The sequence below is a fragment of the Nilaparvata lugens genome, chromosome X (genome assembly GCF_014356525.2).
Source record: "Nilaparvata lugens isolate BPH chromosome X, ASM1435652v1, whole genome shotgun sequence".
Classification (NCBI taxonomy): domain Eukaryota; kingdom Metazoa; phylum Arthropoda; class Insecta; order Hemiptera; family Delphacidae; genus Nilaparvata; species Nilaparvata lugens.
Genome location: NC_052518.1, coordinates 98,686,384 through 98,713,945, shown reverse-complemented (window position 1 = coordinate 98,713,945; position 27,562 = coordinate 98,686,384). Strand labels below are relative to the sequence as shown.

The window sequence follows — 27,562 nt, the reverse complement described above, 5'->3', positions numbered from 1 at the left end:
AATAATTTATTGTAAATTGTATTGATGGCAAATAAAAAGAATTGAATTGAATATTCAATTCTTTAAGATGCCTTGAAAAAATGTAGTCTCATTTGGGTTGTGCCTCCTATGGAAATTCTGGAACGACAGTGTTGCAAATCTTTGGTAATAGCAGTGATTTCGTTTTAAACATTTTACTTCAACATTTAGTTAATGTATTGTTGTGGGATGTGTACTGTGCACCCTGCCTGAGAAGCAAATGTTTAAATGATAATTGAATAAATAAATGTATTTCCTACAGCAAGAAACATTTACAAACAAGTGCATGGTAAACCTGGAAATTGACTGATCATTTTTTCCAGTAAATGTGGTCAGTGTAGAATATGTATATATCTGAATAATATGACCTTAAATGAATAAATAAATGTACTTCCTCTAGCAAAAAAAAAAAATCCCAAACAAGTACATAGTAACCTGGAAATTAACTGATCACTTTTCCAAGTAAATGTGGTCAGTGTAGAAGATGTGTATCTGAGGAATATGACCTCAAATTATCAAATGAATTGATTTCCTCCAGCAAAAAATGTTCTCAAACAAGTGCATGATAAACCTAGAAATTAACTGATCACTTTCCAGTAAGTGTGGTTACAAGATGTGTACCTAAAGAATATTACCTTTATGAAAATGTTTTAAATTGTCTATAAAAAATAAGGGGTTTTGTTCTCAATAATAAATTATTGTAACTTGGAACTAAAGTCCAAGTGGGGAAATATATTTCCTTAATCTGTTTATTTTATAACAATTATAACGTTTATGTATTATTTTTTGAACTGAATTGTTTTGTAGCCGGCTGCTATGCAGAATTCAGCTGAAATGATGCAGACATTGAAGAAATCGCAAGAAATGCACGCAGTCAAAGAATCGATAAAGAAAAAGCAAGAGGAAATCCGCAAAGAAGCTCTGCGGTTGAATTTGGACTTCAGGAAACGAAAACAGGATTTGTTGAGTAAACAGATCGCGAATCAAAAGTTACTGGTTGAAAGATTGCAGAAAGGTGGCGTTTCTGGTGAACAAAGAGACACACTCATTTCTACAATAAAGACCTTACAGGTAAGTGCAGCGCAATTTCAACTTTTATTCTATCTGTATTATTCTACTATAAAATTATCATTTATCTGTGAAAATTGAAAGTTTAAATTTCAACCTTCATTAACCTCAAAATTGTACTAGCAATTAGAATAGAATTCTTTATTGTCATTAAACACATAGTGCAATAGACATAGTCATCAAGAAACAAAATACAGGGTCTGTATAATAAGTAACCGGACTGACCTCAGGAAATTTTTTATGAGCAAAATATGTACAATTTTTCATTAGATATCTTCAAAGTAGTCCCTATTGGAGTCAATAACACACTGATACCAGATTTTCAAATCCCTGAACGCTCCCTGGAAGTCGGCAACCTCTATGCTGTCTAGAACCCTCGTCGTAGCACGTTGAACGTTTTCCAGAGTCCCGAACCGCGTCCCCTTAAGTTGTATCTTGATCTTGGGGAACAGAAAGAAGTCCGGTGGTGCCATATCCGGGCTTAAGGAGGATGCGGCAACATTACCCTCGACTGTTTGGCCAGCTGCTCGGTGACGCGCAGGCAGGTTTGCGACGGAGCATTGTCGTGATGGAGGATCCACGAATCGGCAATCCCCGGACGGACTCGATGAACCCGTGCGGTTAGTCGACGGAGCACCTCTCTGTAATATTGGTCGTTTACAGTTTGGCCGGGTGGCACAAACTGTTTGTGAACCTCTCTAGATCAAGAGACAACTTAAGGGGACGCGGTTCGGGACTCTGGAAAACGTTCAACGTGCCACGACGAGGGTTCTAGACAGCATAGAGGTTGCCGACTTCCAGGGAGCGTTCAGGGATTTGAAAAATCCGGTATCAGCGTGTTATCGACTCCAATAGGGACTACTTTGAAGATATCTAATGAAAAATTGTACATATTTTGCCCATAGAAAATTTCCTGAGGTCAGTCCGGTTACTTATTATACAGACTATGTACATACAATATTCATACAAAAGTCACACAGACAAATACAGAATGAAGCAATTTCACACATCAATATGAAGTCTGAACACGCATAATCAATAAGCTTCCACAAAATATATGAGTTCTATACATGAATAATACTTGAATAGATATAGCCTATAAATACATTTGAACAGTGAAATTAGTCATGAAAAAGAAAGGCTCTCCATACTCAGATCATGCCATTCTTGAAGTGAATAAAGTGGTTCGGCTTTCAGGAACTTGAGCATTATAAATTTAAATTTTCTAAAGGTAACATTTATAGCATCTAGTGGTAACTTATTAAATAATTTTATACTCATATAATCAAAGTTCATTTGAGTCTTAGTGAATCTAGCCTGCTAGATTGTTAGTTTTTATAATTCAAATATGTGTAACGCTAGTTCGCCTCCATGGTGCACATTGGTTAACGCTAAATGGACTAGCAAATAATGGCGATCAGACAAACTTATGATCTCCTGACCAAAAACTACAAATCTCAAAGAAATTGGAAAAATAGAGTGTATGTGGGCATTTGAGACATGGGTTGTATATGTGTTTTGTATCTGTCAAACGCTGAATAAATATTCATCTATATTTTATTACTGGGCCCGCTTCTTTAGTCACAAGTTACATATTGTAGAGGCTAGTGATAACAATAGTTAGACAGGCAAGATAAGATAGCCACGAGTTGAAGCTTCAATCTGTCTTTCCCCCGTTTTCAACATTAAGGGCCGGTTTCCGAGCTCGGGATTCAGCCAAGTTCTAGACTTTAACTGGCTTTAAACTCTGGAGTCAGAAAATTGGCTTTCCGAGTCAGGGCGGTAACGTAGTCGAGGACTCAAATAGACTCTGGAGTTTAGAGATCACGTTAGACCCTGGAGTCTATAATTTCGCTTTCTGTGTGAAGGGCTTATAAGTCCAGGACTTGAATTAGATTCTTGCCTCTTTCCGAGTCGAGGATTTATTAAAAATCGTTAAGTCCAGAACTTGAAACAGCGTAATTTTAAACCCTCAACTGGGGTCGGGTTTAAATTTAAGTTCTAGACTTAACTGAGCAAACACAATTCAGTTATTGTTTTGGAGTAGATGAAAAGCCAAATAGATGTCATGGAATACCTAAATTATTTGGATTAGTCCATCTAAATTCATAATTTATAGTTTGCAATAAAATTGTATCAGAATTATGCGTAAAAACTAACCTTATTTTACGAATGTGACATAACCTAAAAATGTTCAAGAAAAATAATTCAAGGATTGGCTTGGAATTTATATTCAAAATCAAAAAAAATCAAAACCATTTATTTGCCAATTATAAAGATAACAATAATGAATAAATAAATACTTCATACTTATACAGAATAAAAATAAAATTTTAACTTAAAATTTAATTGGCGTTGCCAGCAAAACCTAAGTTTGTGTGCTAGCAACGAGTACCAAAAGATTTCATTTAATTTAACATAAACATAAAAGATGATTAAACATTTTATTTGAATGGTAGTAATAATAAATAAATAACTTAAATAATAATAATAATAATAATTGTAGTAATATAATATCTGAAAAAAATATAACTTAGTGAAAATAATATCAAAGAAAAAAGTTTTTTTTTAATAAAGTAGATTCTAACTGTACATGAGGCGAAAAACATTGTTACTTCTGATCCATCTCTCTATATTTTAATGGCTGATTTATTAAATCTATCTGAGATTAATTGGTCTGGCAAAATATTCATTAATCTATTACTCATGTATATGAACTGCCTGCGGCATACTGTTAAATTTGTTCTAGGAATGCGGTAATGAGATGATGAACGGAAATTATACGATGGAATGTTAGTTTCAAAGAGATTTTTATACTTATGAACGGCTAGAATTAAGTTTTTCACGTAAAGTTGTCTCACTGTTAAAACTGGGAACTCTGCAAAAAGGCTATGGCTGGGATATCGTCTTGGTCTTCCAAGTGCAGCTTTCAAATATATCTTTGAATTACGGAGATTTTATTAAAATGGATGTCCAATGCTCCACCCCATACCCTAATACCATATTGCAATATGGACTGGGCATATGCTGAATAAGCCATCTTTATTATAGTTGGGTCATTGAGCTCATTCAATCTATGGAATTTGTGAATTATGTGTTTTATTTTCTTACACATGTTATTTATATGTGCATTCCATTTAAGATGAGAGTCTACAAAGACTCCTAGATATTTAGTTTCTTTCACGTTTTTTAATGAGTGACAATCACAATCTCCATCACCAGTCCGCAATCTTTCCCGTTCAAGACAGATTGAAGAGTGTATTCTGATACCAGTATTCAGAATATCTCTGGGGAGAGAGCTCACTGCTGGTGAGAATACCATATATACACTCTTATTGGCATTCAGTGTAAGAATGTGTTGGTCAAGCCATGATTTAACACGTGTGAGACCAGACTCTGCCAAGCGCTTAGCTTCATCCCAGCTTGAACCAGTAAAGACCAATGCCGTGTCATCAGCAAAAGAGATCGAATGACAACCAGCTATATCAAGTCTCAATAGGTCATTAATATAGAGGAGAAATAGAATTGGTGACAGAACCGTTCCCTGTGGAAGGCCGAACTCAGTTAAAGTTAGTTTACTGGTTTTTCCATCTATAGTCAGAATTTGTGATCTGTCTTTCAAATAATTCTCAAAAAATTTCAAAACTGTGCCACGAAAACCTATACCCTCCAACTTTCTCAAGAGAAAGATGTGAGGAATAGTATCAAAGGCCTTGGCTAAGTCCAAATAGACAGCCAAGGTCCTTCTGTTCATCTGAAAATTATTTGTCACAATCCTCACCAGCTCTGATATTGCATCCTCAGTGCATTTTCCCTCTTGAAAACCAAATTGATTTTCTGCTATTAAATTATGCCTTTGAAGATATTTCATCATACGTACCTTCATCAATTTTTCAAAAATCTTAGACAGGTTACTTATTAAACTAATAGGGCGATAATTTTCAGGAGCTTGTCTCTCACCTGATTTAAATAGTGGAATTATATTTGCAACCTTAAAGTGTGAAGGAAAATGACCTGTTTCGAAACATTTGTTAAACAAAATTGATAAAGGCTGAGATATGTATTCTGATATATTTTTCAAACAAACATTGCTTATATTATCAATACCAGGAGATGAATTAGTTTTTAATGTATTTATCATGGCAGCAACTTCATCGGAATTTGTAGGGAAAATGAAAAACGAATCTCGAAAATGTTGAGTGTGTGGAACTAAAGTTGGTACTGGGTGACTTGAGTTCAAACTATTATTCAGATTTTCTGCATAACTTCTACCTACTTGCGAGAAATAATTATTTAATATTATAGGGTCGATGTCAGGAGCTTTTCTATTTCGTTTTATATCTAAAATTTCCTCTATACAGAGCCACGTCTTTTTGTTGTTCCCTTTACAAGTTGACATTTTATTTTTAAAGTAGTCTAGTTTAGCTTTCTTAATTAATGTGTTAAGTAGATTTCTATAGTTTTTGTATCTAGCTTTCAGTGTAGCATTAAATGGTTGGATTTTTAGTTTTTTATGTAGTTTGTCCCTCTCTCTTATGGATTTTATTAGCCCTGAAGTTATCCATTTTTTTAATGGTCTATTTTTATTTGTCATTTTAATTTGTTCGGTCGCAGAATCTATGTGGTCCATCAGTTTATTAAAGAAAGCATTTATTTTGTCATCCAAATCAAGATTAGCCTCATTAAAAGTAGTTTCATTCTTCCAACTTTCCTGTCTCAACTTGTCCGTAAGGTTCTTATAGTTTATCCGTTTAATAATATTCTCCTTTACATCAATATAGACTGGGTTTGAATTTCCTATGTGTAGTGTAGTACAGAAGTGGTCAGTAATACAGGTCCTTTGAACAGAGCTTATTATGTTTTCATATTTAAAATTAGCATTTTTGTAAAAAATGTGGTCTATGCATGTACCTGTATTGTGTGTTACTCTAGTAGGTATATTAATAAGAGATCTCAGGCCATACATTTGCATTAGACCGCTATATTCATTTGCCAAACTACTGTTACGTAAGATATCAATGTTTATATCTCCTATTAAAACCGCATTCTCATTCTTATCAATATTTCTCAGAATAATATCTAACTCGTTAAAGAAAACTTCAATATTAGCAGAGGGTGATCTGTACACGGCAATCAACGATACGAAGCAGTCGAATGCTTGTAATCTAATCGAGACGATATCAGCCTCCGAGCTCTCACAATTGACACAGTCAAACTTTATGCCATCCCTCACAAACAAACACAGACCGTTACTTTTGTTCAGCTGGCCTGGCTTATCAATAACCGAGTAACCGTCTATTCCGTAATCAAAAGATCTGTTTTCAGTCATCCACGTCTCGGTTAATACTATTAAATCGTACTTAATCTTGCAGTTTTGTACAGTGTAAATGAATTCATCGAAATTTTTACTAATACTGCGGATATTCATGTGTAATATATTTAGGAAATTTGTATTGCCCATCTCATGCCCATCCACATAAACCACTGGATCAAAACCGAAGATATCATCACTTTCAATTGCATTAAAACATTCCAATTCAATCACCTCATCAAAATTATACTCATGATTCATTAATATATATGTTTAAAAAACAAAACAAAAACAAAAAAAAACAAATGGAAAAATGTTAGAGACAGAAAAAATTGTAAATATATAGAACAAAACAAAATCAAATAACCAGTTCACTGCGCATCGAGAAATATTAATTCAGAATTTACGGTTTCTCATAATTATTATTATTCACTTATTATATTCGTCCAAATCCTCATCACACATAATTCTTCTTGTTCGCGAATTTTCAGTTTGTTTTACGAAGATCTTGCAATCACGAACCCAGACAAACGCGAGTTTCTTCTTCATTCTCAGGTCCTTAGCTCTACCCAGTAAACGTTTGAAGAATGGAGATAAATGTTCATTGACGTACACCGTTGCGGTCGGTAGTTTACTGCATATATCGCTGGATTTAATGACTCTCTTCTTTCGCGAAGCTGTGATCCACTCAATCTTCTTAGATCTTGAAGTAAATTTTGCGACAATTGAAGAAGACCCTTTAGCATTGGGAACTCTATGAACGATGGATAAGTCCTCCTTCTTGAAGCTCACATTTATCGTTTTAGCTACCGATTCCATGATGAGCGGCAAATTCTCTTCTTTAGTTTCGGGAATCCCAACTATTTCCAAGTTATCCAGTCTAGTGTACTGTTGGAGACTGTGAATTTCCTTTTCCAGACGGTAAATATGTGATATTCCAATCTGAATGTTATTAATCAATGTCATATTCAACATATTAATATAACAATAAAAAATTATTATTCCAGTTTTTTTTCAAAACAAATACGTTTTCAAACTCAATAGCCTAATGAAATTTTTATTCCAAAATCACTGATTAGGATCAATGATCAATAATAGCATAAAGTGAAATAAATTTTTTTTATTCATTCATCTTTCAAAAAGTTAGGTTTTGCTTTGAATAGGCCTACAAAAAAATCAAAACGTATTTTCACAAAATAGTTTGGAGAGCATGCTCATTTGAATTATCCCGCTTCAATCAGCTGTTTTTGTTTTGCTATAATGCCAACAATATAACAGCAAAATGTTGTGAATTTCCCTCATGTTTACTACATTAAAGTCCTGGACTCAAATAAGTCGAGAACTTTATAGACTCCGGAGTTTAGAAGATAATATCGTGACTCAGAAATTCGATTTAGACCCGAGAGCTTATTTCAGTCCTGAACTTTGTAAGTCCAGAACTTATAGATCCCGAGCTCGGAAACCGGCCCTAAAAGTTAAGTAGTTGTGAATCTGAAACGCTAGAGGAAGGAGCACGCTCCTTGTTGCCGCATCATCACCCGCAACCGCTATATAAATTCAACTCATATGAAATACCCTCTGCGCAGATAGTACATTCGATAGGCATCCAATACATTCTTACCAACAAACGGTGAATCGTTTTATCATTTTTATATCGTTAAAATTATCCAGTCCATGTATACCATAACCGCCCCTCTACTGGTTAATTTTAACATACTTTTTGCTTTTTTCATTGGTAAAATTAACCTTTCTTTTTATAATGTAATGTCCAAACCCCTTCCTGTCACATGTGATTTTTCAAATTATCAGTGACTGTTACTTGTTATTTCTTATAATACAAATACAAATAAATTTCATTTCCATTAATATACAAATAAAACAATCTAATCAATAAAATGTACATATAATTCAAAAATACAATATATGAAATTTACTACAAATATAAATAAATTGCATTTTTTCGGAAATTAACCTACTCAACTATGGGAAATCCATGTTCTAGAGCAGGTATAGTAGTAATACAATTAAATTTAGAGTGGGGGTGCGAATACATTGGGTAATAATATTCAGTTATTTTTTAATAACCGTTTATCACAGTGAAAACTGACAAGAATTTTCATGATTTCGAATAGGCTGAAAACTGTTGCTTTTTCATGTGAAACTGAATTTTGAATCATAAAATGATAAATTATCTAGTAACATATGATTGAGGATTGAGGAATATTATTCTACTGTGAAAACACATGATGTTCTTGAAACGTAACTAGTTAGTCACTTTTAAAACTTATGATGTTCCATGATGTAGCAAGTTTGTTATTATGCTACAGTAGCCGTACCGCAGTACACATACAGTATGGAAACTCGGCTAGTACCCTGGCGCAAAAATCCGCCATCTTGTTAGGAAGTTCCGCATTGTAATAGTATTGATGGGAGGTTCGGATCACTTTACTGATCCGGATCAATTGATCTCGTTCACTGCCGCGAGCCAATCAGAAGACCAGGATTGGAACTTCCTAAGGTCACGTGACGTGTCTAGTATTTGTGCCATGTAAAAAGCATTGGTTTGATAGGCGTTTGATTGACAGTTTCCATTCTGTATCTATTCTGTGGCCGTACCATGAGATGGCATTTGAGACAATTTCAGAAGTGCCCATCTCGTGGTGTGGCTACTACTTATGGCTAGTTATTCGTTCCGCTGAAATTCATAGGTTTATTCACAAGGATTTGTGACTTGAAACTTTATGACTTTCATAAAAGTCACAAGTTACATATTCACCTATTAATTTCAACGGACATGTGACATGTGACAGAATCCACTAGAAAAACTATCAATGTGGGTTAGTCGCATATAGATGTGAAGCAAGTCTGCTAGATGAGTTAATATCATAGGATCATATTATAATGTTCACATTGAGACGAGGCTGGCACGTGTGAACTTTTTAATGTGATATTTAATCGTCTAGCAGGCTCGTGTCACGTCACGTCGCGTATGAATATGCGACTAGTCTCAAATGGCATCTCGTGGTACGACTATTGCATAATTTCTAACCTGTTACTTTTAAAAATATCATATGTTTTTGAAGTGATCAACTTGTTACTTTTCAAGAACAACATGTGTATTGTGATACAATATTCATCAGCCCTCAATCATTTGTTCAAAAATTCAATTTAAAAGGAAATGTCAGCATATGGTAAACCATTTTTCTACGATAAATTTATCAAAATCATGAAAACTTATTTGTTTTCACTAGTGATAACCTGTTATGATAGGAATAACCGAATATCATAAAATATAACATGTGAACGTCACTGATAATTTTATTAAAAATCACAGGATTTTGACATTGTAATTGGTGGAGGTATTTATATAACCAATACCAATTACAATGGTGTCAGGTGTGGGGTGCTGCTCACTGGTTACACTGTACAACCAGTGATGGTGATAGTGGTCCCAGTCCCATGCATCCTCAGGTGTGCCCAGGATGGCGATCCTGCAGCACAGGCGTTGAGTGGCTTCCCACTCATCCAGGTGCAAGGTGATGAGGCAGGTGAGGTGGTGTGGGTGACTGGACAAATGGCCAGTACTCCAGGTCGGCAATGGTTCAGGTACCCCTCAGGTGGTACAGCATAATGCTGGCGGTCCTCACTCATCAAGATGTTGCTCCTCTCCAGCTGGTATCGGGTTGCCAACCCTGGGGCTGTGTCAGCAACTGCAAAAGGAATGGCACAGTACGCCGTGAAACGACGCCCAGCCACAGTTAACGGCAGATTGACTATTATTTGGATCACCCCAGCAAGAGACATGGCATGTGTACAAGAGGCTTGATTATGAGAGTATACTTCATTAGTGCTGGCAATGAGCCCTAATTCTTGAGGCAAGCTAGAACACACCCTTACAAGTATCTGCTTCAACTCTGAAGGAGTAATAAGCTTCTCACTAAATTTGCCCTTAGACACCTCTTGGATAACAGTCAACAATTTTCTTAAGTCTATAAACTAGTCACTATTGCTAATTATAAATCCTTAAACTTACCAGTTATGTTAACAAAATTATCAAGCAAGATTCCATTACTTCTGAGTGCTTTCCTAATCCTTCCATCCATTTTATAAATTTTGTATTATCTTTCAACTTATCAGCTAGTTGTCCAATATAGTCGGTATTGCTCTCAGCTTGTCCAGATAACTTCCGGTTGACAGTGACCATCTCATCTTGCAGAACCCCCGGGGCTGAGGTGGGGAATTAAACAAGGGTGTTCGCCCTACTCCTTAATAGATAGGGTGAAGTCCGAGCCCATGTCAGATATCTACCGCGGGGTCGGTATTCAGTGTCCCCTCTCAAACAGTCAGGAGAGCATGGGCTTGGGGGAGATTGTACTTGCTCGAACACATCATCCTCAGCATCTCCGTCAATCTCATCCATCTCTTCTTGCTCCAATCCTCTCTCGGGCTCTGGAACCAGTGTCTCTGTTTCTAGTTTTCCCAGCCTGTCATCCACAGCAGGACTGTCTTCTTATTCTGTATAAGGAGGCCAATATTCAACTTCCTCTTCGTCATCAGTTCCTTCTGGCATATCGCCTTCTTTCCTGAGCTCAGGTTTTTCAGGTTTGTTAGCTCCCACCACTGATTCTTCGCTTCTGAATACATCATTTGGTTTCAGGCATGGCTTCAATCTGTTCACATGTACGTTAACTTGTCGGCCATCAGTCATCTTGATCATGTCATTTACTGGGGACATCCTCCGGGTAACCATATAGGGACCAGCCCAAGGGTGATGGAATTTACTGGCTTCACCAGGCTTGATGGCTGGTTCGAGCAAGTACACAAGGTCTCTCAGTTTAAATTCTCGCTGCGTTCTCCCTCTGTTGGCTATTTTGGCTCGACTATCAGCTGCTTTGGTTGATGACTGAATGGCGTTCTGGAAGGCCTGCTGTAAGCGTTGTTTCAATTGTCTCAAGTTAAGTAAATGGAACACGTGACATCCTTTTTAAAAAGATTTATTCAAGAAACAAACCGGCATAGTGACTGCCCAAAATACAGAAATGAGACAAAGAATCTTAATTACTAGAGCTTATATACTATTCTAAGTGCTGTATCAGCTACTATACAATAACAATGGGTATAACTTCTCCCTCCCCAAGTTTGGAGCTGTCCTCAGCGACCAAAAACTGATAAGACCCAAAATACAAAAACTGGTTAAAAACAATATAAAATAATACTCAACTAAGTTATCAATACATACTAATACAAAAGTGTGAGAACAATTTTTCAAGTAGGAGTTTCGGTTGGGAGGTACGGTCCGCCTAAGTTACAAGCTATTTGTTTCTTATCAGGAATATTTCGATTACAAAATTTCAATGAGATTTTACATTTGTAATAAATAACTGCAATTATTATCAACAGCACAAAAAATCCAATTGGGATAAGAATATAATGAAGTAGGTAATTGCTTTCAGCTGTAAAATCCTCTATAATTTCTAGTGGTTCTATATTTAGATTAGCTTTATGGATCAAGTCGAAAGATAGATTTGTATATAGTGTTCTCGCAGGTTGTTCTGAGGGTAAGGATACAATGCTTTCCCAATAAACGTATGGTTCTAAAAAATTAAACAGCTTTTCTGATTCTTCAAGGTTCAGTAATTGAGTCTTCCTTGGATAAATTGTAATGTTTTGATTTTGTTTACTTATAGTGCAAGTAGTAATATTGAACATTAAATATTTATTTATGACTTGAATGTATCTTATAAAAGGTTGAGCCTCACTTATAACCAAAGATTTACAATCATGAAGGTCCTTATCGTCTAAAAGTTGACTTATACACTTATTAACTATTCTAGACATATTCTTACAATAATAATTATTTCTTATTAGTAAACAATCTCCTGTAAACAATGAGTTATCTTTTCGAATTATGAAGGACGGATGTTCAACAATTGTTCGCAACTCATTTCCTTTTACGACTGGGTAAGATAGGAGAAAAAATGTCTCATAGGCATGAGAATACAAAGGCAATTGTATAAAATAAGTAATGAAATCATCTTTCACATGACAATGTGCAGACCCTAGCTGCCACAAAATTTCGGGTTCATCAGAAATGAGAGACAATTTAGCCGAATGAATTAATAAAGACAATTCGTTTCTAGACAGAATACTTGAATGGATTATGTTTAGTCGACAAAATTCTAAGCTCACCATAATATCGTCTATTTTATTTTTTATGAGAGTCAATGTGTTGAATAAGAAAGAATGTTGTTGAGTTAGCTCTATTGAAGTGAATTGAGTGGTGATTGAATTAAAATAATTTTTCAGCTTGACATTGTTGGCATGAATGACATCAATCCCATTGTTAAATTTGTGTATCAAGTTTCTATTGATTGACAATTGATTTTCGACATTATGCTCTAAATGATATTCACTTGCTTGCACTTTCTCTAAAATTTTGTCATATTTCGCTTTGTCGTCAGAGTCCATATTTCCTGTAATCCAGTTTATTGCGGAACCAAGTCCGTTTATGAGAACTCTCTTAATTCTAAGATTATTTATATGAATATGATCAAATTTTAACTTAATATCATCTAAATACAAACGTAAAATATTACAACGATTCTTATCACTATCCTTAGCTCTTAAAAGGTTTACAGAGTCTTCAATATGTGTTAGTTCAACATGTAGTCGTGTAATGTTTATGTTGTGCATGTATGTGTATGTGCCATTTATAATGAAGGAGTTCTGTACTCGAACTGGTGTAATGCCAGATGATTTGGTCAAGTCCGTTACTTTATACGACATTGCTGGGACCAGCAGCAGGAGAATGAGGATCATCTTGTTCTGAAACAAATTTATTATTTTTCTTTTTAACTATTTTCCGTGGTCGTTTCATCCTATTAGGATGGATTTTGAATGGTCGTTTTTGAATTGCTCTGGAATTTGTAGCAACATTTTGTTGTTTATCATATTGTACTTGGAAGAATTTTGGCTTGTTCTTTTTATTGAAGGTTGTTTTAATAAACGGGGCTTCGGGGATTTCGACGTCTGTTTCCCTATTCTTATTCAATAATTCTGTCCTAGTTTGTTTTTCCATCTCTACCTTATCTTTTACCAATCTATGTATAAGCTGTAACCTATCATGATACTCTTTTGTACGCTCTTCAGTGATAAGTTGTTCTGTAGTGTCATTCAGAAAAGAATTCTCAGAGATGCCGAATGTTATTTCCATTGGTGTCATTTTTAAGGTGGAATTGAGTGTGTTATTGAACGCAATCACGGCCGTTTTCATGTTGGCTTCAGTGGTATTATTTCTATTTTGAAGTTGGATAGAATTTAAAAGTTCAATTAGAGTGGAGTGAGTTCTTTCAATTAACCCTTGCGAGTCTGGATGACCAGGGGTAACATAATAAGGTTCGACTTCATAAAGTTTTAGAAAATCACGTAAACCAGCGTTGTCAAATTCTCTGCCGTTGTCCATCTGATAGAGAGAAAAATAGTCGAAGAGATGGTCTTTTACCTCGATTTGATTAAGACTCGTGAGGGGGTAGACTACGAGTCGTTTGGAGAAACAGTCGATGATTGATAAAAATTTACGTTTGTCATACTGAAAGGCATCAAGTTGCAGTTTTTCAAAGGGCTTTGTAGGAGTAGGGGATACTTTGTATTCTGCACGAATGGGACGACGTTCGTATTTAGTCTTTAAACATATTGGGCATTTGTTTATGAAGTTAGTAATATCACGCATCATTGAAGGCCAATAGTACCGTCGTCGAATGTGTGAGTAACTCTCTGAAATTCCTCTATGATAGGTTTTTCCAGTATGATAATTGGAAACTACTTCTTTTTGTTCGTCGGGATCAGTAATGTCAAGATTAACTTTTTTATACCGCTTAATCTTAACTGAGTTGAAACTTTCCTTAATGACTTTAGCAAAGTTGTTAAACATTGATTCGTACTGATTACTCAATAAACCATCTTTTGAACAATATACACCATATGTGGTATTCGGTTTCAGGTATTCTAAACAAAATTTGTTTATGTGTTCGAAATCTAAGGGGTCTTGAAAACAGAGAAGGAGTCTGTTCTTATCAAAAATTTTCTGAAGGGTAGGTGTTTTGTTTCCGCGTTCAATAAGTATCTGATTATGTTCAACGTTCAATATTTTATCGTCGTCTACTATCTGAATTTGTTCATTTGAACTGTCTGCTGAATGAATTGTCACAAGGCTGTCAGTGTCATTATGAATTGGTAAAGCATTGTCGTCAATTTCTTTAGTTGGTTGATGAGTATCGGTATGATCGGCATTGTCTTCACGAAGAAGAATATAGTCATTCATATCGAAAACAGAGCTACCAGTACCACAATCATTATTTTCCATATCATGGGGCTCAGAAGTATTAGCATTAGCATCATCTTGGTTATTGAATCGAGTTAAAGCATTCGCGATGTCATCAAGATAACCATTAGGATCATCTATCGGTGGTGGGTCATCGTTACTATTCAACTGAATCAAATCGTCTACGTTTATGTCGTCAAAGCCATGAAAGGGTAGGTCTTCGTTGCCGAAGCCTAAAAAGTCATTATCATCGTTGTCCATTAAATTGATGGGCTGCGAGGGTATGCGGGACAGTGCATCTGCCACGTGATTGGTTTTTCCCTGCACGTAATTAATCTCAAAGTCAAATTCATCTAAAAGTAACTTCCATCTGAGTAGTTTTGAATTAGGTTCTTTTATGTTTCTAAGCCATTGTAAAGGTTTGTGGTCTGTTTGAATCAAAAATTTTCGTCCGTATAGATATGGTCTGAAATGTTTGCATACCCATACAATAGCAAGTAGCTCTTTTTCTATAGTCGATAAGTTAACCTCACTCTTATTAAGTGTTCGTGATGCATAGGCTATTGGGAGGTCATTACCATCAAACTTTTGGGACAATACACCTCCGATGGCAAAGTTGCTCGCGTCTGTGGTGACAAGAAACTGTTTCGAGAAGTCAGGTAATTGTAGGATGGGGCTGTTTTGTAACATTAGTTTCAAATTTTCAAAAGCCTCCCTGTAGTCCTTGCTATTGGGATTGATCTTTACATCTTTTCTCAAAGCAGCAGTGAGTGGTTTAGCTATTTTAGCATAGTTTCTAATCATTTTGCGATAGTAACCGGTCAGTCCAAGAAATTGTTTGATTTCTTTGGCGGTCTTAGGGATTGGAAAGTTTTTTATGGCTTCAACTTTAGAGGGGTTAGGCATCACACCTTTTTCCGAAATGATGTGCCCTAAATACAACAACTCACGCTTGAAAAACTCAGTTTTATCAAGTTGAATTTTCAAATTGTGTTCTTTTAGTTTCGTAAATGCCGATTTCAAATGCTTTAAATGTTCCTCAAGGCTATCAGAGAAAATTATTATATCATCCATGTAGACTAGTACATTGGTCATTCTTGAAAAAATTATGTTCATGGCCCTCTGAAACGTAGGGGGTGCATTCTTTAACCCAAACGGCATACGTAAAAACTCGTAATGTCCGTGCTCTGTTGAGAAAGCTGTCTTAGGTACGGATTGCGGGTCCATTTGGATTTGATGAAAACCGGAGGCCAGATCAATGGCTGAAAAGTATGTAGCCCTGCCTATTTTGCCAAACAGATCTTCAATGTTGGGTAGGGGGAATTTATCATCAATAGTTTTATCATTCAATTTACGGTAATCTAGAACCATACGGATTTTCCGCTTGCCTGATGCATCAGGTTTTTTGGGAACCACCCAAATAGGGCTGTTGTATGGCGAATTGGAGTGTTGGATAATTTTGTTTTTTAGTAGTTTGTCGATTTCAAATTCAATATCTTCCCTATAAATCTGTGGGTATCTGTAGTTTTTTGTGTAGACGGGAAGATCGTCTTTCGTATTGATTGTATGTTTTAGCAAATTTGTACTACTCAAGGGATCATTTTCTCGTTTTATTATTTCAGGGAACTGCTGAACTAGGCTAATTATTTTAAGTTTTTCTTCCTCGTTCATGTGACTTGTTCGTAATAGAGATGGTATATCTTGAATTATATCTGCCAAGTTTTCAGGACAATTGGTCGTGAATTGTTTTGGCTCTATAATTTCTTCTACATCTTCTACATCCATGGGCTCCGGATAGATAGTCAGAAGCTCATTTGAAAAAACAACACATTTACATTTATTATCAGTGATTTCTACAATACCTTCTTCAACAGTATATACATCTGTATTCACTTCTTTAATTAATCCTGTTGTTACATTTGGGGCTGACTTAACCGGGATTGAGATCACGTTGTAGCCTGGTTGTAATGTAACACTCTTATTATCTAGCAAAAACAACAATTCTTTCATTCCATCCTTATATTCAAGTTTATCATTAGCAAAGTTTACATTCATCTTAAACGCACGTAAAGTTTCATTTCCAAGAAGTATGTCATACTTAGTGGAGAAATCAAATATATACATCTTTATTCTATGGGGTTGGGAAAATACATTTTCAGTGTTGAAAAAAATATATTCGTTTCCTTTACTTTCTCCATTAGGAGTTTTTACAATAAAGTCTTCCTTGTATCGAGTGATCTCAGGAGAGACCAATGATGGATGCATATAGTTTTTAGCAGATCCTGTGTCTACTAGCCATTTTCTTTTCTTTTGATCGAGAAAGTAAGGAAGAGATTTGTTTAAGATGTTCAAGTCGAGTCGCTTGGGGGGTCCTCCGAAAACTGGGGGCCTGACTCTAAAAAATGGTTCGTGAGTTTGTTGAGTGATTCAGTCAAAGTGTTTATTTGACATTGCATAGCCTCAATCGGGTTCTGATTGTAGTTATCTTCTGGTTCTTCCTCTAAGTAGTTTACTTCATATGGTGATCTGTAAGTTTTCAATTTTTGTACAGGGTCTGTTCTTTGAGTGCGCATAGACACTGTGTTTGACGAACTTACTTGAGTGTTAGGTTTGAAATTACTGTTTTGCTGCTGAAAGCTTTGTTGTGGAAAACGTTGTTGTTGAAAGTTTGGACGATAGTTTTGTTTTTGGAAGCTTTGATTTGAAAAATTTTGTTGAAAGTTTGGACGATAGTTTTGTTTTTGGAAGCTTTGATTTGAAAAATTTTGTTGAAAGTTTTGGGGGAAGTTAGTTTGTTGAACATTGTGTGGTGAAAATTGTTGTCTACTTTGGAAGGGTCTGTGTGTTTGTTCGAAAGAATTGTCGTGTGACCATTGTTTTTGAAAGTTTTGTTCGTAATTAGGATTTTTAAATGTTGTTGTGTTGTTGGAATGTTTCCTACTATCTACCCTGTTCATTGTTTCAATAGTGGTTTTGTAGCGTAGTTGCTGTAATACAATACTACAATCGTTTATTAACTTATTCCTAGCATCATCTAGGTCTTGTACTTGTAGTACTTGCAAATGTGACCCTAATGTTGGGTGAACTCCATGCACAAAAGTATTTACAAGTGTAGCATTCAGTTGACAAATCAAATTTTCTAATAGTAAACCTGTAAGTTTAAGTTTGCACATAGCAGCTTTGAAAATAATCCAGTGATTAGCTTCTTTTTCTTGAATGTTATCAGCACAGTAGCCGATAGAAAGGTCTTCGCAAGTAGATATGAATTGATGTAACTTGTGAGAAGTACCATCGTAATGAGGTATGTATCTCAAGAGTTCATGTGGAATAGGTTTAGTGATTGTTGCCATTTTTGAAATATCTGAAGTTGAAGATAAGACTGGATGCAGTTTTGAGGGTTTGATGAAGTTCTTTTGTTTGGTACTCACAACTGGTTTGGAGAGCGTACTTGGATCGTCCTGGTCCTCGTCCGTGGATGAATCCGTGTCGCTTGGTTCTCTGTTGGTTAGGGGCCGCCAGGTGTTGTTTCTCTCTGCCAGGATGGAAGGCTGTGCACTTGGTTCCAGAGTGATGAGGGTAGGCCGCAGATGAGGAGTTACACTCGCGTTTTGGATTCGAGACAGTTGGTCGCGAAAAAAAAGTTAATTGAACTTTACCGAAACGTCTGCGGTCTCGTTTGTTCGGGCGCCAGTTAAGTAAATGGAACACGTGACATCCTTTTTAAAAAGATTTATTCAAGAAACAAACCGGCATAGTGACTGCCCAAAATACAGAAATGAGACAAAGAATCTTAATTACTAGAGCTTATATACTATTCTAAGTGCTGTATCAGCTACTATACAATAACAATGGGTATAACTTCAGATGCTTCTCAACAGTTTGTCCTTGGATATCCTTTGGGATAGGGGTGTTCCCAGGTAATATCATCTCTCGTCCATGCAACAGATAATATGGTGAATACCCAGTTGATGTATGTGGTACTGATCGATATGCCATCAAAGCATATGGTAACCACTTATCCCAATCAGTCCCATCTCGCTGTACATTGTGGGCCATGGTGTCACTTAGTGTTCGATGAAGTCGTTCCACTCTTCCATTGCCTTCAGGATGATAGGGGGTTGTGCGAATCTTGTTGATACCCAACAGTCTACATGTTTCACGAAACAGTTTGGATTCAAAATTCTTTCCCTGGTCAGTCAGGAGTCTACCAGGTACACCATGTACATGTCTTGTTATGATCTGAGTTGCAAAGGCATTGGCAATACTTTCTGCTGTCTGATCTTGCAAGGGCTGAGCTTCAGCATACCGTGTGAAATGGTCGATGAAGCTCACATAGTATCGATTTCCTTTCTGACTGACTGGTAGAGGACCCACAATATCCATGGATACGAGCTCAAAGGGTTGGTTTGGTTCATGAGCTGTCTCCAGTGGAACCTTTATTGCTTTGGGTGTTTTTCGGAGTGCACATTGGTGACATGCCCCCACATACTTTCGCACATCCTCTCGCAGTTTGGGCCAATAGTACTGCTGTTGTACCCTTGCAAGCGTTTTCTCTACTCCTGGGTGGCCACACCAGGGAGAGTCATGACACAGTTGTAGGATGTCATTCCTCAGAGATTGAGGGTTGGCGATGCGCCACTGGGTCTGATCACTCCCCATTGCAGTCCACCATAGCACTCCGAAAAACACCCAAAGCAATAAAGGTTCCACTGGAGACAGCTGATTACAGCATTATTATCTATATAAAAAGACAGGTGGCTTTAGCGGAGACACAGATATACTTGCTTGTATTCAGTAAATACGGCTGATGTTATTTATTACCACTACTGTTATGGTTTAATGAATATGTTATGTTATGATTGAATCAATGAATCAATTCAATTGAAATCAACATTATGTTACGTCTTATATTATTCATAAAACCAATTTCAAAAACAGTATTTAAACAAATTTCGTATTATATTTTACGCTTTAATAACCATTCTACATGCTTTTATACATTGAATCATTTAAACTTCTATTATGTTTTTGTTTTCAGGATAATATTGAAAAAACAAGGCAAGAAATAGCAGCTGATGTCGATAAAATGACTGAATCAAAACCTAAGGTTACCCTTGATACGCTGAAAAAGACTAAAGAAGAGGTATAGTAGTTAATTTTCACTTTGAAAAACCTTTTGATCTCACATAGAAACTATTCAGTATTCAATATTACATCATAAATTAAAATGTAGATTGAGCAAAGAAATAGTAATTGAAATACTTTGTTTACCTAGTGTTAGAATAATATTCAATTACTTTTATCTAGTAATGTGCCCTCATTTCAATAATGAATTATAACAAAAATTATTATTCCCAATAAAACCACTTTTGTTTTATAAAGTAAAGTATCAGTAACTGTAACTGATACTGATACTTCACTTTATAAAAAAAAGGGTTTTTATTGGGAATAATAATTTTTGTTATATGATCTAAAGCTAAAGGAATCTTGTTATATGATCTATCAGTAACTGATACTGATACTTTACTCTATAAAACAAAAGGCTTTTTATTGGGAATAATAATTTTAATAATAATTCCATGTACAAATTATATAACTGTTATATAATTTGTACATGAAATTTAGGTATTCACTGTGGACCTCATACGTTAATTCTGAAATATTATGAGCGTATTTTTGGAATATATAGTATAACAAGGATTTCCCAAGAAATAATAATAATAATTTTTCGTATATGATAGAATCAAGAAATAATAAAAAAATGTACTAATCTTTTCATTAAATGAAGGATATGCAAGATATAAAATTTATTTTCATGTACTGAACAATTGTGTAGATAACTCTCTAAGCATCTGTTGAAAATTTATCTGGTCGATCCATTATTTCCATATTTTTCAAGTTGTGGATGTCTAATGAAGTAATTTATTTTTTAGTCTAGTTTCCAACATTTTCCACTCGGACCAGTGAATTATTTTATAATGCATGTGAAAGCTTAAAAGAGATTCAACCATGCTTTTCAAAGGGACCTTTGGATTCGAATATGGAGATAATTATAATAGATAAGATAGATTTTTAAAATTGATGACCATTTTTGTTCATTTTTTCAATACTGCTTACCTCCTATCCGCCAGTACTTCATCTCCTATTACCTCCTATCCAATACCACAGTATACATACAGTATGGAAACTTGGCTAGTACCCTGTCGCAAAAATCCGCCATCTTGTTAGGAAGCGCCGCATTGTAATAGTATTGATGGTAGGTTCGGATCACTTTAATGATCCGGATCAATTGATTTCGTTCACTGCCACGAGCCAATCAGAAAACCAGGATTGGAACTTCCCAAGGTCACGTGACGTGTCTAGTATTTGCGCCATGTAAAAAGCATTGATTAGATAGGCGTTTTATTGACAGTTTCCATTCTGTACCTATTCTGTGCCAATACTTCATCCTATCCGCCAGATTCTATGCTAGTGTACATGAAGAACAGTTTTTGTTAGAATATTACACCAACTTCATTCATTTATTTGTTAGGGTATCGCAATAGAATTTGATTTGGGGAAATATCCTCAAACTAAATTTGAGTATAGTTCTTATTGGATATGTTGTAAAATACATGAGTATTATTCATTCTTTGCGAAACGCTAAATTTGGCTCTAGAAATCAGTGAAGACTAACCAATTAATCAACAGACTAACCAATAGCATAGATAGAAACAATAGCGTAAGTAGATATCCCATGGTATAGGGCTTGAGATAACAGTAAAAGTTGCGACATTAACGCCCTATACTATGGGATATCTACTTATGCTATTGTTTCTCTATGCCAATAGGCTACCACAGGGCTCTCCAACCTACGGCCCGCGGATAGATATTGTCCGTTCGACCGAGAGTTATTGCTACAGATTTTTAAAAATTTATATCTATACACATTTTTGACAACTGTGAGTTCAGTACTCTTCTCTTACTAGCCACTCCATTTCTTAATAAGTTTAAAATAAGCTGTAAACGATCAACCATTGCGAGATATTAGCACGGACTGTACATATCTCTCTCAGAAAAAGACTCTAAAAACATAAAAAACCATGCTTAAGCTATGTTTTCTCTCCTTGGATCTACCTACAAGTGTGAGCAGACATTTTCAAAAATGAAGTTTGTTAAATCCAAATACAGATCTTCTTTGTCAGATGAACATTTGAAAACAATTTTAATGATCGGAACCACAAAGTTTGATTCTAAATGAGCGGACATTCTGAGTGGAAAAGAAATGCAATCTTCTCACTAAAAATAAGTATTCTCTTTTAGCTTGGTAACTTTCTGTAAATTCGTGTATTGTCAAGTTGTCTTATTACTATTAAAAAAGTTATCATTTTGTTTTAACTTGCTGAATTCATGGATTGTATGACCTTTTTACACTCAATAAATTGAACTTTGTATTGAAATGAATTGGTTTGTTTCTTCCTGTGTTTCAATTAAACCTACTTGAAACTCCTCATATTATTTTAATGGAAATATAATAATTTTACACCCCCCAAATCCCCCCGTCGTGTGTGTCCCCACAAGTCAGATTCCACGTACATCATTCTTATTATTGGCCCTCTAAGCCTCCCAAGAATTAACAATGTGGCCCTTGGATAACAAAGGTTGGAGACCACTGGGCTACCATATTCTTAAAATTTATGAATTTGTCAAAATCTAATATACTAGACTCGAATTAAAAAAAAAACACTTATGGAGTGAAAATGCACTTACATTGGTAGTGACGATTGTTTCGATCTGTTGTATGGTCATCATCAGACTGTATCGACAGTTATGTAGGGTGTATTGACTGAATGACAGTCTAATGATGACCATACAACAGATTGAAACAATCTTCACTACCAATGGAAGTGCATTTTCACTCCTTAAGTGTTTTTAAAATACAAGTTTAATTTTAATAGTGAAAAGTATGGATATGCAACAGAGTCTTCGATTAATCATGAGTAATATTTTTGTACAGGTCTCGTAGCTGAAGACTTGAATTAAAAGTGTAATATTTTGTTTCCAGGCTCAAAGAAAGATATTAGATGCAGAGCTTGATATTTTCAACCAGCAGCAGGAAGGTAAAGACACAACAAAGTTGCAAAAAATGGTTCTCGAGTTGAAAATGCAAGTCAAAACTTTGGGAATGATAAGCGAGCAACCAGCTGCAGTTCCGCCTCCCGTTACTCCGTTCCCTACTAGAGGAACAATCTACAGGGGAGGAAGGTATGGAAGCATTTATAATATTTTCTTAATTATACGAGGGGGCTTCAATAAATAACGAGTCAAATTACTATACATAATTGATCCACATGAAGGACGGATCAATCAGGATATGAAGTTGGCAACCTCACGATGACATCTGAGAAGTTGTTCAATCATATTTTGTAAGAATCTGCGGTGTATTAACACACGATACTTTCACATTTATTTCGACATGCCATCAATTATTTAGATGTATATTTAAAATTTTATATTTGTTTACTTTTCAAATATGAATTTGTCTTTAGAAATAAGTTTTTTTTAATTTTAAACTTTATAAAATAGAAGCTCAGGAAGTGAAAGTGCAAATTTTTAGTGAGAAAACATGAAGAACCCAATATATAACCTATAAACTTGAGTGTTGATAGGAAATGACATTGGGTAATACAGCAAGGCAGAACATCCAAAAGGATCTCTCTGCCGATAAAAGCCATATGAATAAATAATACATAAATAAATCTGATGAACAATTTTTTTTACTCACGTATTGTAGTGATTCCAAGTTTCATGAACTCATTTTCAAAAGTGATTCATCACTCATTGGTAAAGTAGAAGATTGCGGCTCAATAGAACGAGTATCGACCGGTAACGATGTACTAAATAAGCAATGGTAACAAAACCCAAAAAGAAATGTCTATGATCAAAAGTAAAAGGGTAGGTTAGGAGGTTGGATTTTTGCTTCAAAATGGCAATATGCTTTTCATAATAACACATCACACGCGTATCTGCTCCACGATACGCCAGTTACACTGCTCAGTAAGGGCCGAAACACACGAGGCGTTTTTTCAGACGAACCGGCGCGCCATGAAAGGAAAGGAAGGATTAATAATAATGACAATTTCTCTGATTGCCAATGAATTGCAACCAGTGGAGTTTATTGACAAAACATATACCTAATTATTATATTATACATACATAAAGTTGCTAATACTAAGCTTGGTCCTAATTATGATACCCCACTATAATAATATGTGTCGGGGTGATCATAATATTCTTTTCTAAAACATGTATAAAAAATTTAGTTAGTAATTTTAGTTATAAAGTTTTGTTAGTTATTAAAGGTAGGATACAATACTTATAAGTATATTATAAGAAGATGACAGTAGTTTATCCTATCCTTTTTACTTACAATGAGCTCCTCGGTCTGGTAAATGCCAGTATCATATAACCAATTCTGTACTGCTCTTTTAAATCTATTTATATTTATTTCGCTCTTTGCGATCTGCGGGATTTCATTGTAAATTCTAGGACCTAAATATTGTACAGATCTCTGACCAAAAGCTGTTTTCATTCTGGGAACGAGAAGAAAATTCAGATTTCTAATTCTGGTGTTGTGGCTATGGAAAATTAAATCGGTAAAATTTGTATTCTTCTTAGTATAAATTACTAAAACTAACACATATAACTAACTGTCTGACGCTGAGAACTCTACTTTCGGTGAACAATTCACTTGTTCGAAAAAGGTTGTTTCTGTTTGTCATAACCTTAAGAATAGCCTACGTTTCTGAGCTTTAAAAATTGAATCTATTAAGTTGTAATTTGCTGCGCCCCAAACCAACAGTCCATATCTGGCTGATTAGGTTGGTGTATCGAGAATCGGTACAACTGTAGAGCTTCCTATCGTGCAGTGCCGACTCGTTTGAAAAAAAACGCCTCATGTGCTTCGGCCCTAACCGTTATCACCCAGAATGGACCTGATTCAACGGAAACGTTAACTGCTCATGCGCATTGCGAAGCTGTGTTTTGCGTAGATCCCCTAGTATCGGTCAACCGGATGTGTTCTTGGCTAGGAAAATCGACATTTAGGTTTCTATTTTGTTATAATATGATCAAAAGCTCGATATTTCCAGAGAGTATTTCAATCCATTGATTTATTACAAATTAATAACAATGTGATGGATTTTTTCAGACGTGGTTTTGTGCACTCGACTGTTGATCATCGCACAACAAAGCTGCTTGTCTCTGGTTTTGAAGCCGATGATAAAGATGAAGTAATGGTGCATTTTTCGGTAAGTTTTCTCCCTAATTTCCATTCTATAGTGAGTTCCACGTTAGGCTACTTGCACACACACCGATTTTGGATGGCCGATTTTTTACCACCTGATTAAGACAATATTCTAATAATGGTATATTCACACTAAGTTCAGATTACGGGATCTTTATTTGATAATAGATTATTGGTAATTGGAATGAATTATGGCTTCTATGTTTTGAAAAGATGCTTAAAAGGGAAATGGGTCTATAGTTATTTTTTGAGATTTGTCGCCATTTTTGTAAAGTGGAAAGACTCTAGCTATTTTAAAACCGTCTGGAAAGATACCCTGTTTCAGGTTTTTGTTTAATATTCTAGCCAAATGAATTGAAAAAAGTGATTAGGACGAATAAAATGTAAAATAAAGGAAACTTCTTACCAAATGCGTTTTTTTCTGTATCCTCTAGATCCTCAAAATAATTTTTGAGAGTGCAGCAAACTTCTCTCCATGCATCCCTGGTGAGATTCCGATCTTTAAATGTTTCCAAAGTCTTATACCACAACACAGGTCTTGCTTCCACTAACGATATAAGGATATCTTTATCTATGTTACCTATTTTAAACGTAATTACCTCGCACTATCAAAAGAGCAGAGCAGTTGACTAGAATGGAGGATGGTGTAGCGATAACTGGCAAGGACGGTCGGAGAAACATCGGTGCGTGTTCAAGCCTGTATTTACTCATGGGCGCCACTGTATCGCCGGCACCGGTGGTACGCAGTGGCAGTGGCCGGCTGCTCGTCGGCATTTCACCGGCGCCGATCAGCGGTCGGCGTGTGTGCCAGATCCCGTTCTCGCCTGCGCGTCACTATTGGAATTTGGACGGCCGGTAAAAAACCGGCGGTACAAAATCGGTGTTTGTGCAAGTACCCTTATAAATTATAAATGCAGTATTTGATCAACATTGGAGTTGCTATTCTTGTTTATCATTCGAAAAAGCAGATAGCGCTATCCTTTTCTAGCTCCACAACGTTACCATATCGTTTTTCAACAATGTAGACATATATGTACCACATCTTATATCATGTTATACACTGGGCTAGGCAATATCTGGTCATTATTATAATTTATTATAATTTACAAATTTTGTTGCATTCTAAAACATATTGTATGTAAATATATTGATCTATTATAGCATCACTGATTTATCTTGTTTATTGAAAGGATTTGATTTTAGTTGTTAATGTATATACTGTAATGTTAATTAATAATAAGTAAGTAGTCAAAGTACGGCTGCTCCTTCCCCAAGCTCGAGCTTGCTCTTTTGGGGAAGTAGTTCCTTATGTTTATTTGTATTTCCTATTGATTCATTTTGTTGTTATATTTCTAATTGTGAATTATTGTAATGCTTTTTCAAGGAATAAATAAATAAATAAATAAATAAATAATTAATTAACAAAATATTTTATCTCAATTATGAATATTTATTATTTAATCATTAAAAAATGTATTTTCTTGGCGAATAAAATATAATATTATTTATTTTAAACAAGAATGATCAGTTGATATACTGGTATTCTCTGTAGTGGCAAGGTAGAGAATAGGCAACGTTGTTCTATCCTTTTCCACTGCCACTACAACTTGGACCTCACTTTAGTATTTAAAATATTTTTGAACCGAAAAATGTGATGTGGAGTGAAAAGTAAAAAGTGCCTTACTTCGAACTGATATCAATCTAAACCTAGGATAGGAATATAAAAGGGTTCGCCTCTTCCAATAATGATGAGTGATTTTGTACAAATGGATAAATGAGTAAATAAAAATGTATTGTAACCTGTTCGAAACTGTGCTAAGCTCGTATCTTCCCGTAAGGAGTTTCTTATTACAAAATCTATAGACATAATGAAAATGTTTAAACAAACTGATCATTTTTTACGTTTGGCTCTCTTATCCTTTCTCGTATTTTTTTTTTCTCATATTATGATGTTCCTTTCCTATTTCCTCCTTTATTATCTTACAGTAATGGATCTATTTGTTGTTCTTTCTCTGGTCATTTCCTTTTGTATTTCTTTTTACTTCTTTCCTTCTTTATTGGTTTCCTCTTTGTTTTCGTTTTGTATTCGTAAGTTTCATTTTTCTCCTCTCCTCATCTTTTCCTTGTAATTTCATATTGTACAAAGTGCGCCAGATAAACTTACTTATTCGAAAGGTCAATAAAAACAAAGGTACTTTAGATATTGTTTCAATCTTTTTTTTGTATGAAAATACAAGATCTCAATTTTTTCCCATGCAGTCTTCAGAATGACATCAGACCAATGGCGACCCCCATTGCACATACACTGATAAAGTCGATATTTGAAATTTCGTTGCAGTATATCAATCGGTATGTTGGCAACGGCATCGCGAATGTTGTTCTTGAGGTGTGCTATGGTCCGTGGTCGATCGACATAAACCAGCGATTTCGAATAACTCCATAAAAAAATCGTATTGAGGAAACACATGTGGAAATGAGCCTTGTCAAATGACCGCGTCTTCAGGCAAGTTGACAATCAGCATATCACATGCATTTTGACGGGCAACAAAACAGCGTTCAG

General features: G+C 35.4%; 1 protein-coding gene across 1 annotated transcript in view; it reads left to right on the top strand.

Moving 5' to 3' along the window:
• LOC111052616 (RNA-binding protein 26) overlaps positions 1-27,562 on the top strand; it is a 116,120-nt gene that overhangs the window by 82,062 nt on the left and 6,496 nt on the right. The window contains exons 16-19 of the mRNA XM_039442144.1: positions 826-1,089; positions 19,756-19,860; positions 22,762-22,961; positions 24,907-25,006. Coding sequence (XP_039298078.1) covers positions 826-1,089; positions 19,756-19,860; positions 22,762-22,961; positions 24,907-25,006 — 669 coding nt within the window. The remainder of the gene's footprint in view (positions 1-825; positions 1,090-19,755; positions 19,861-22,761; positions 22,962-24,906; positions 25,007-27,562) is intronic.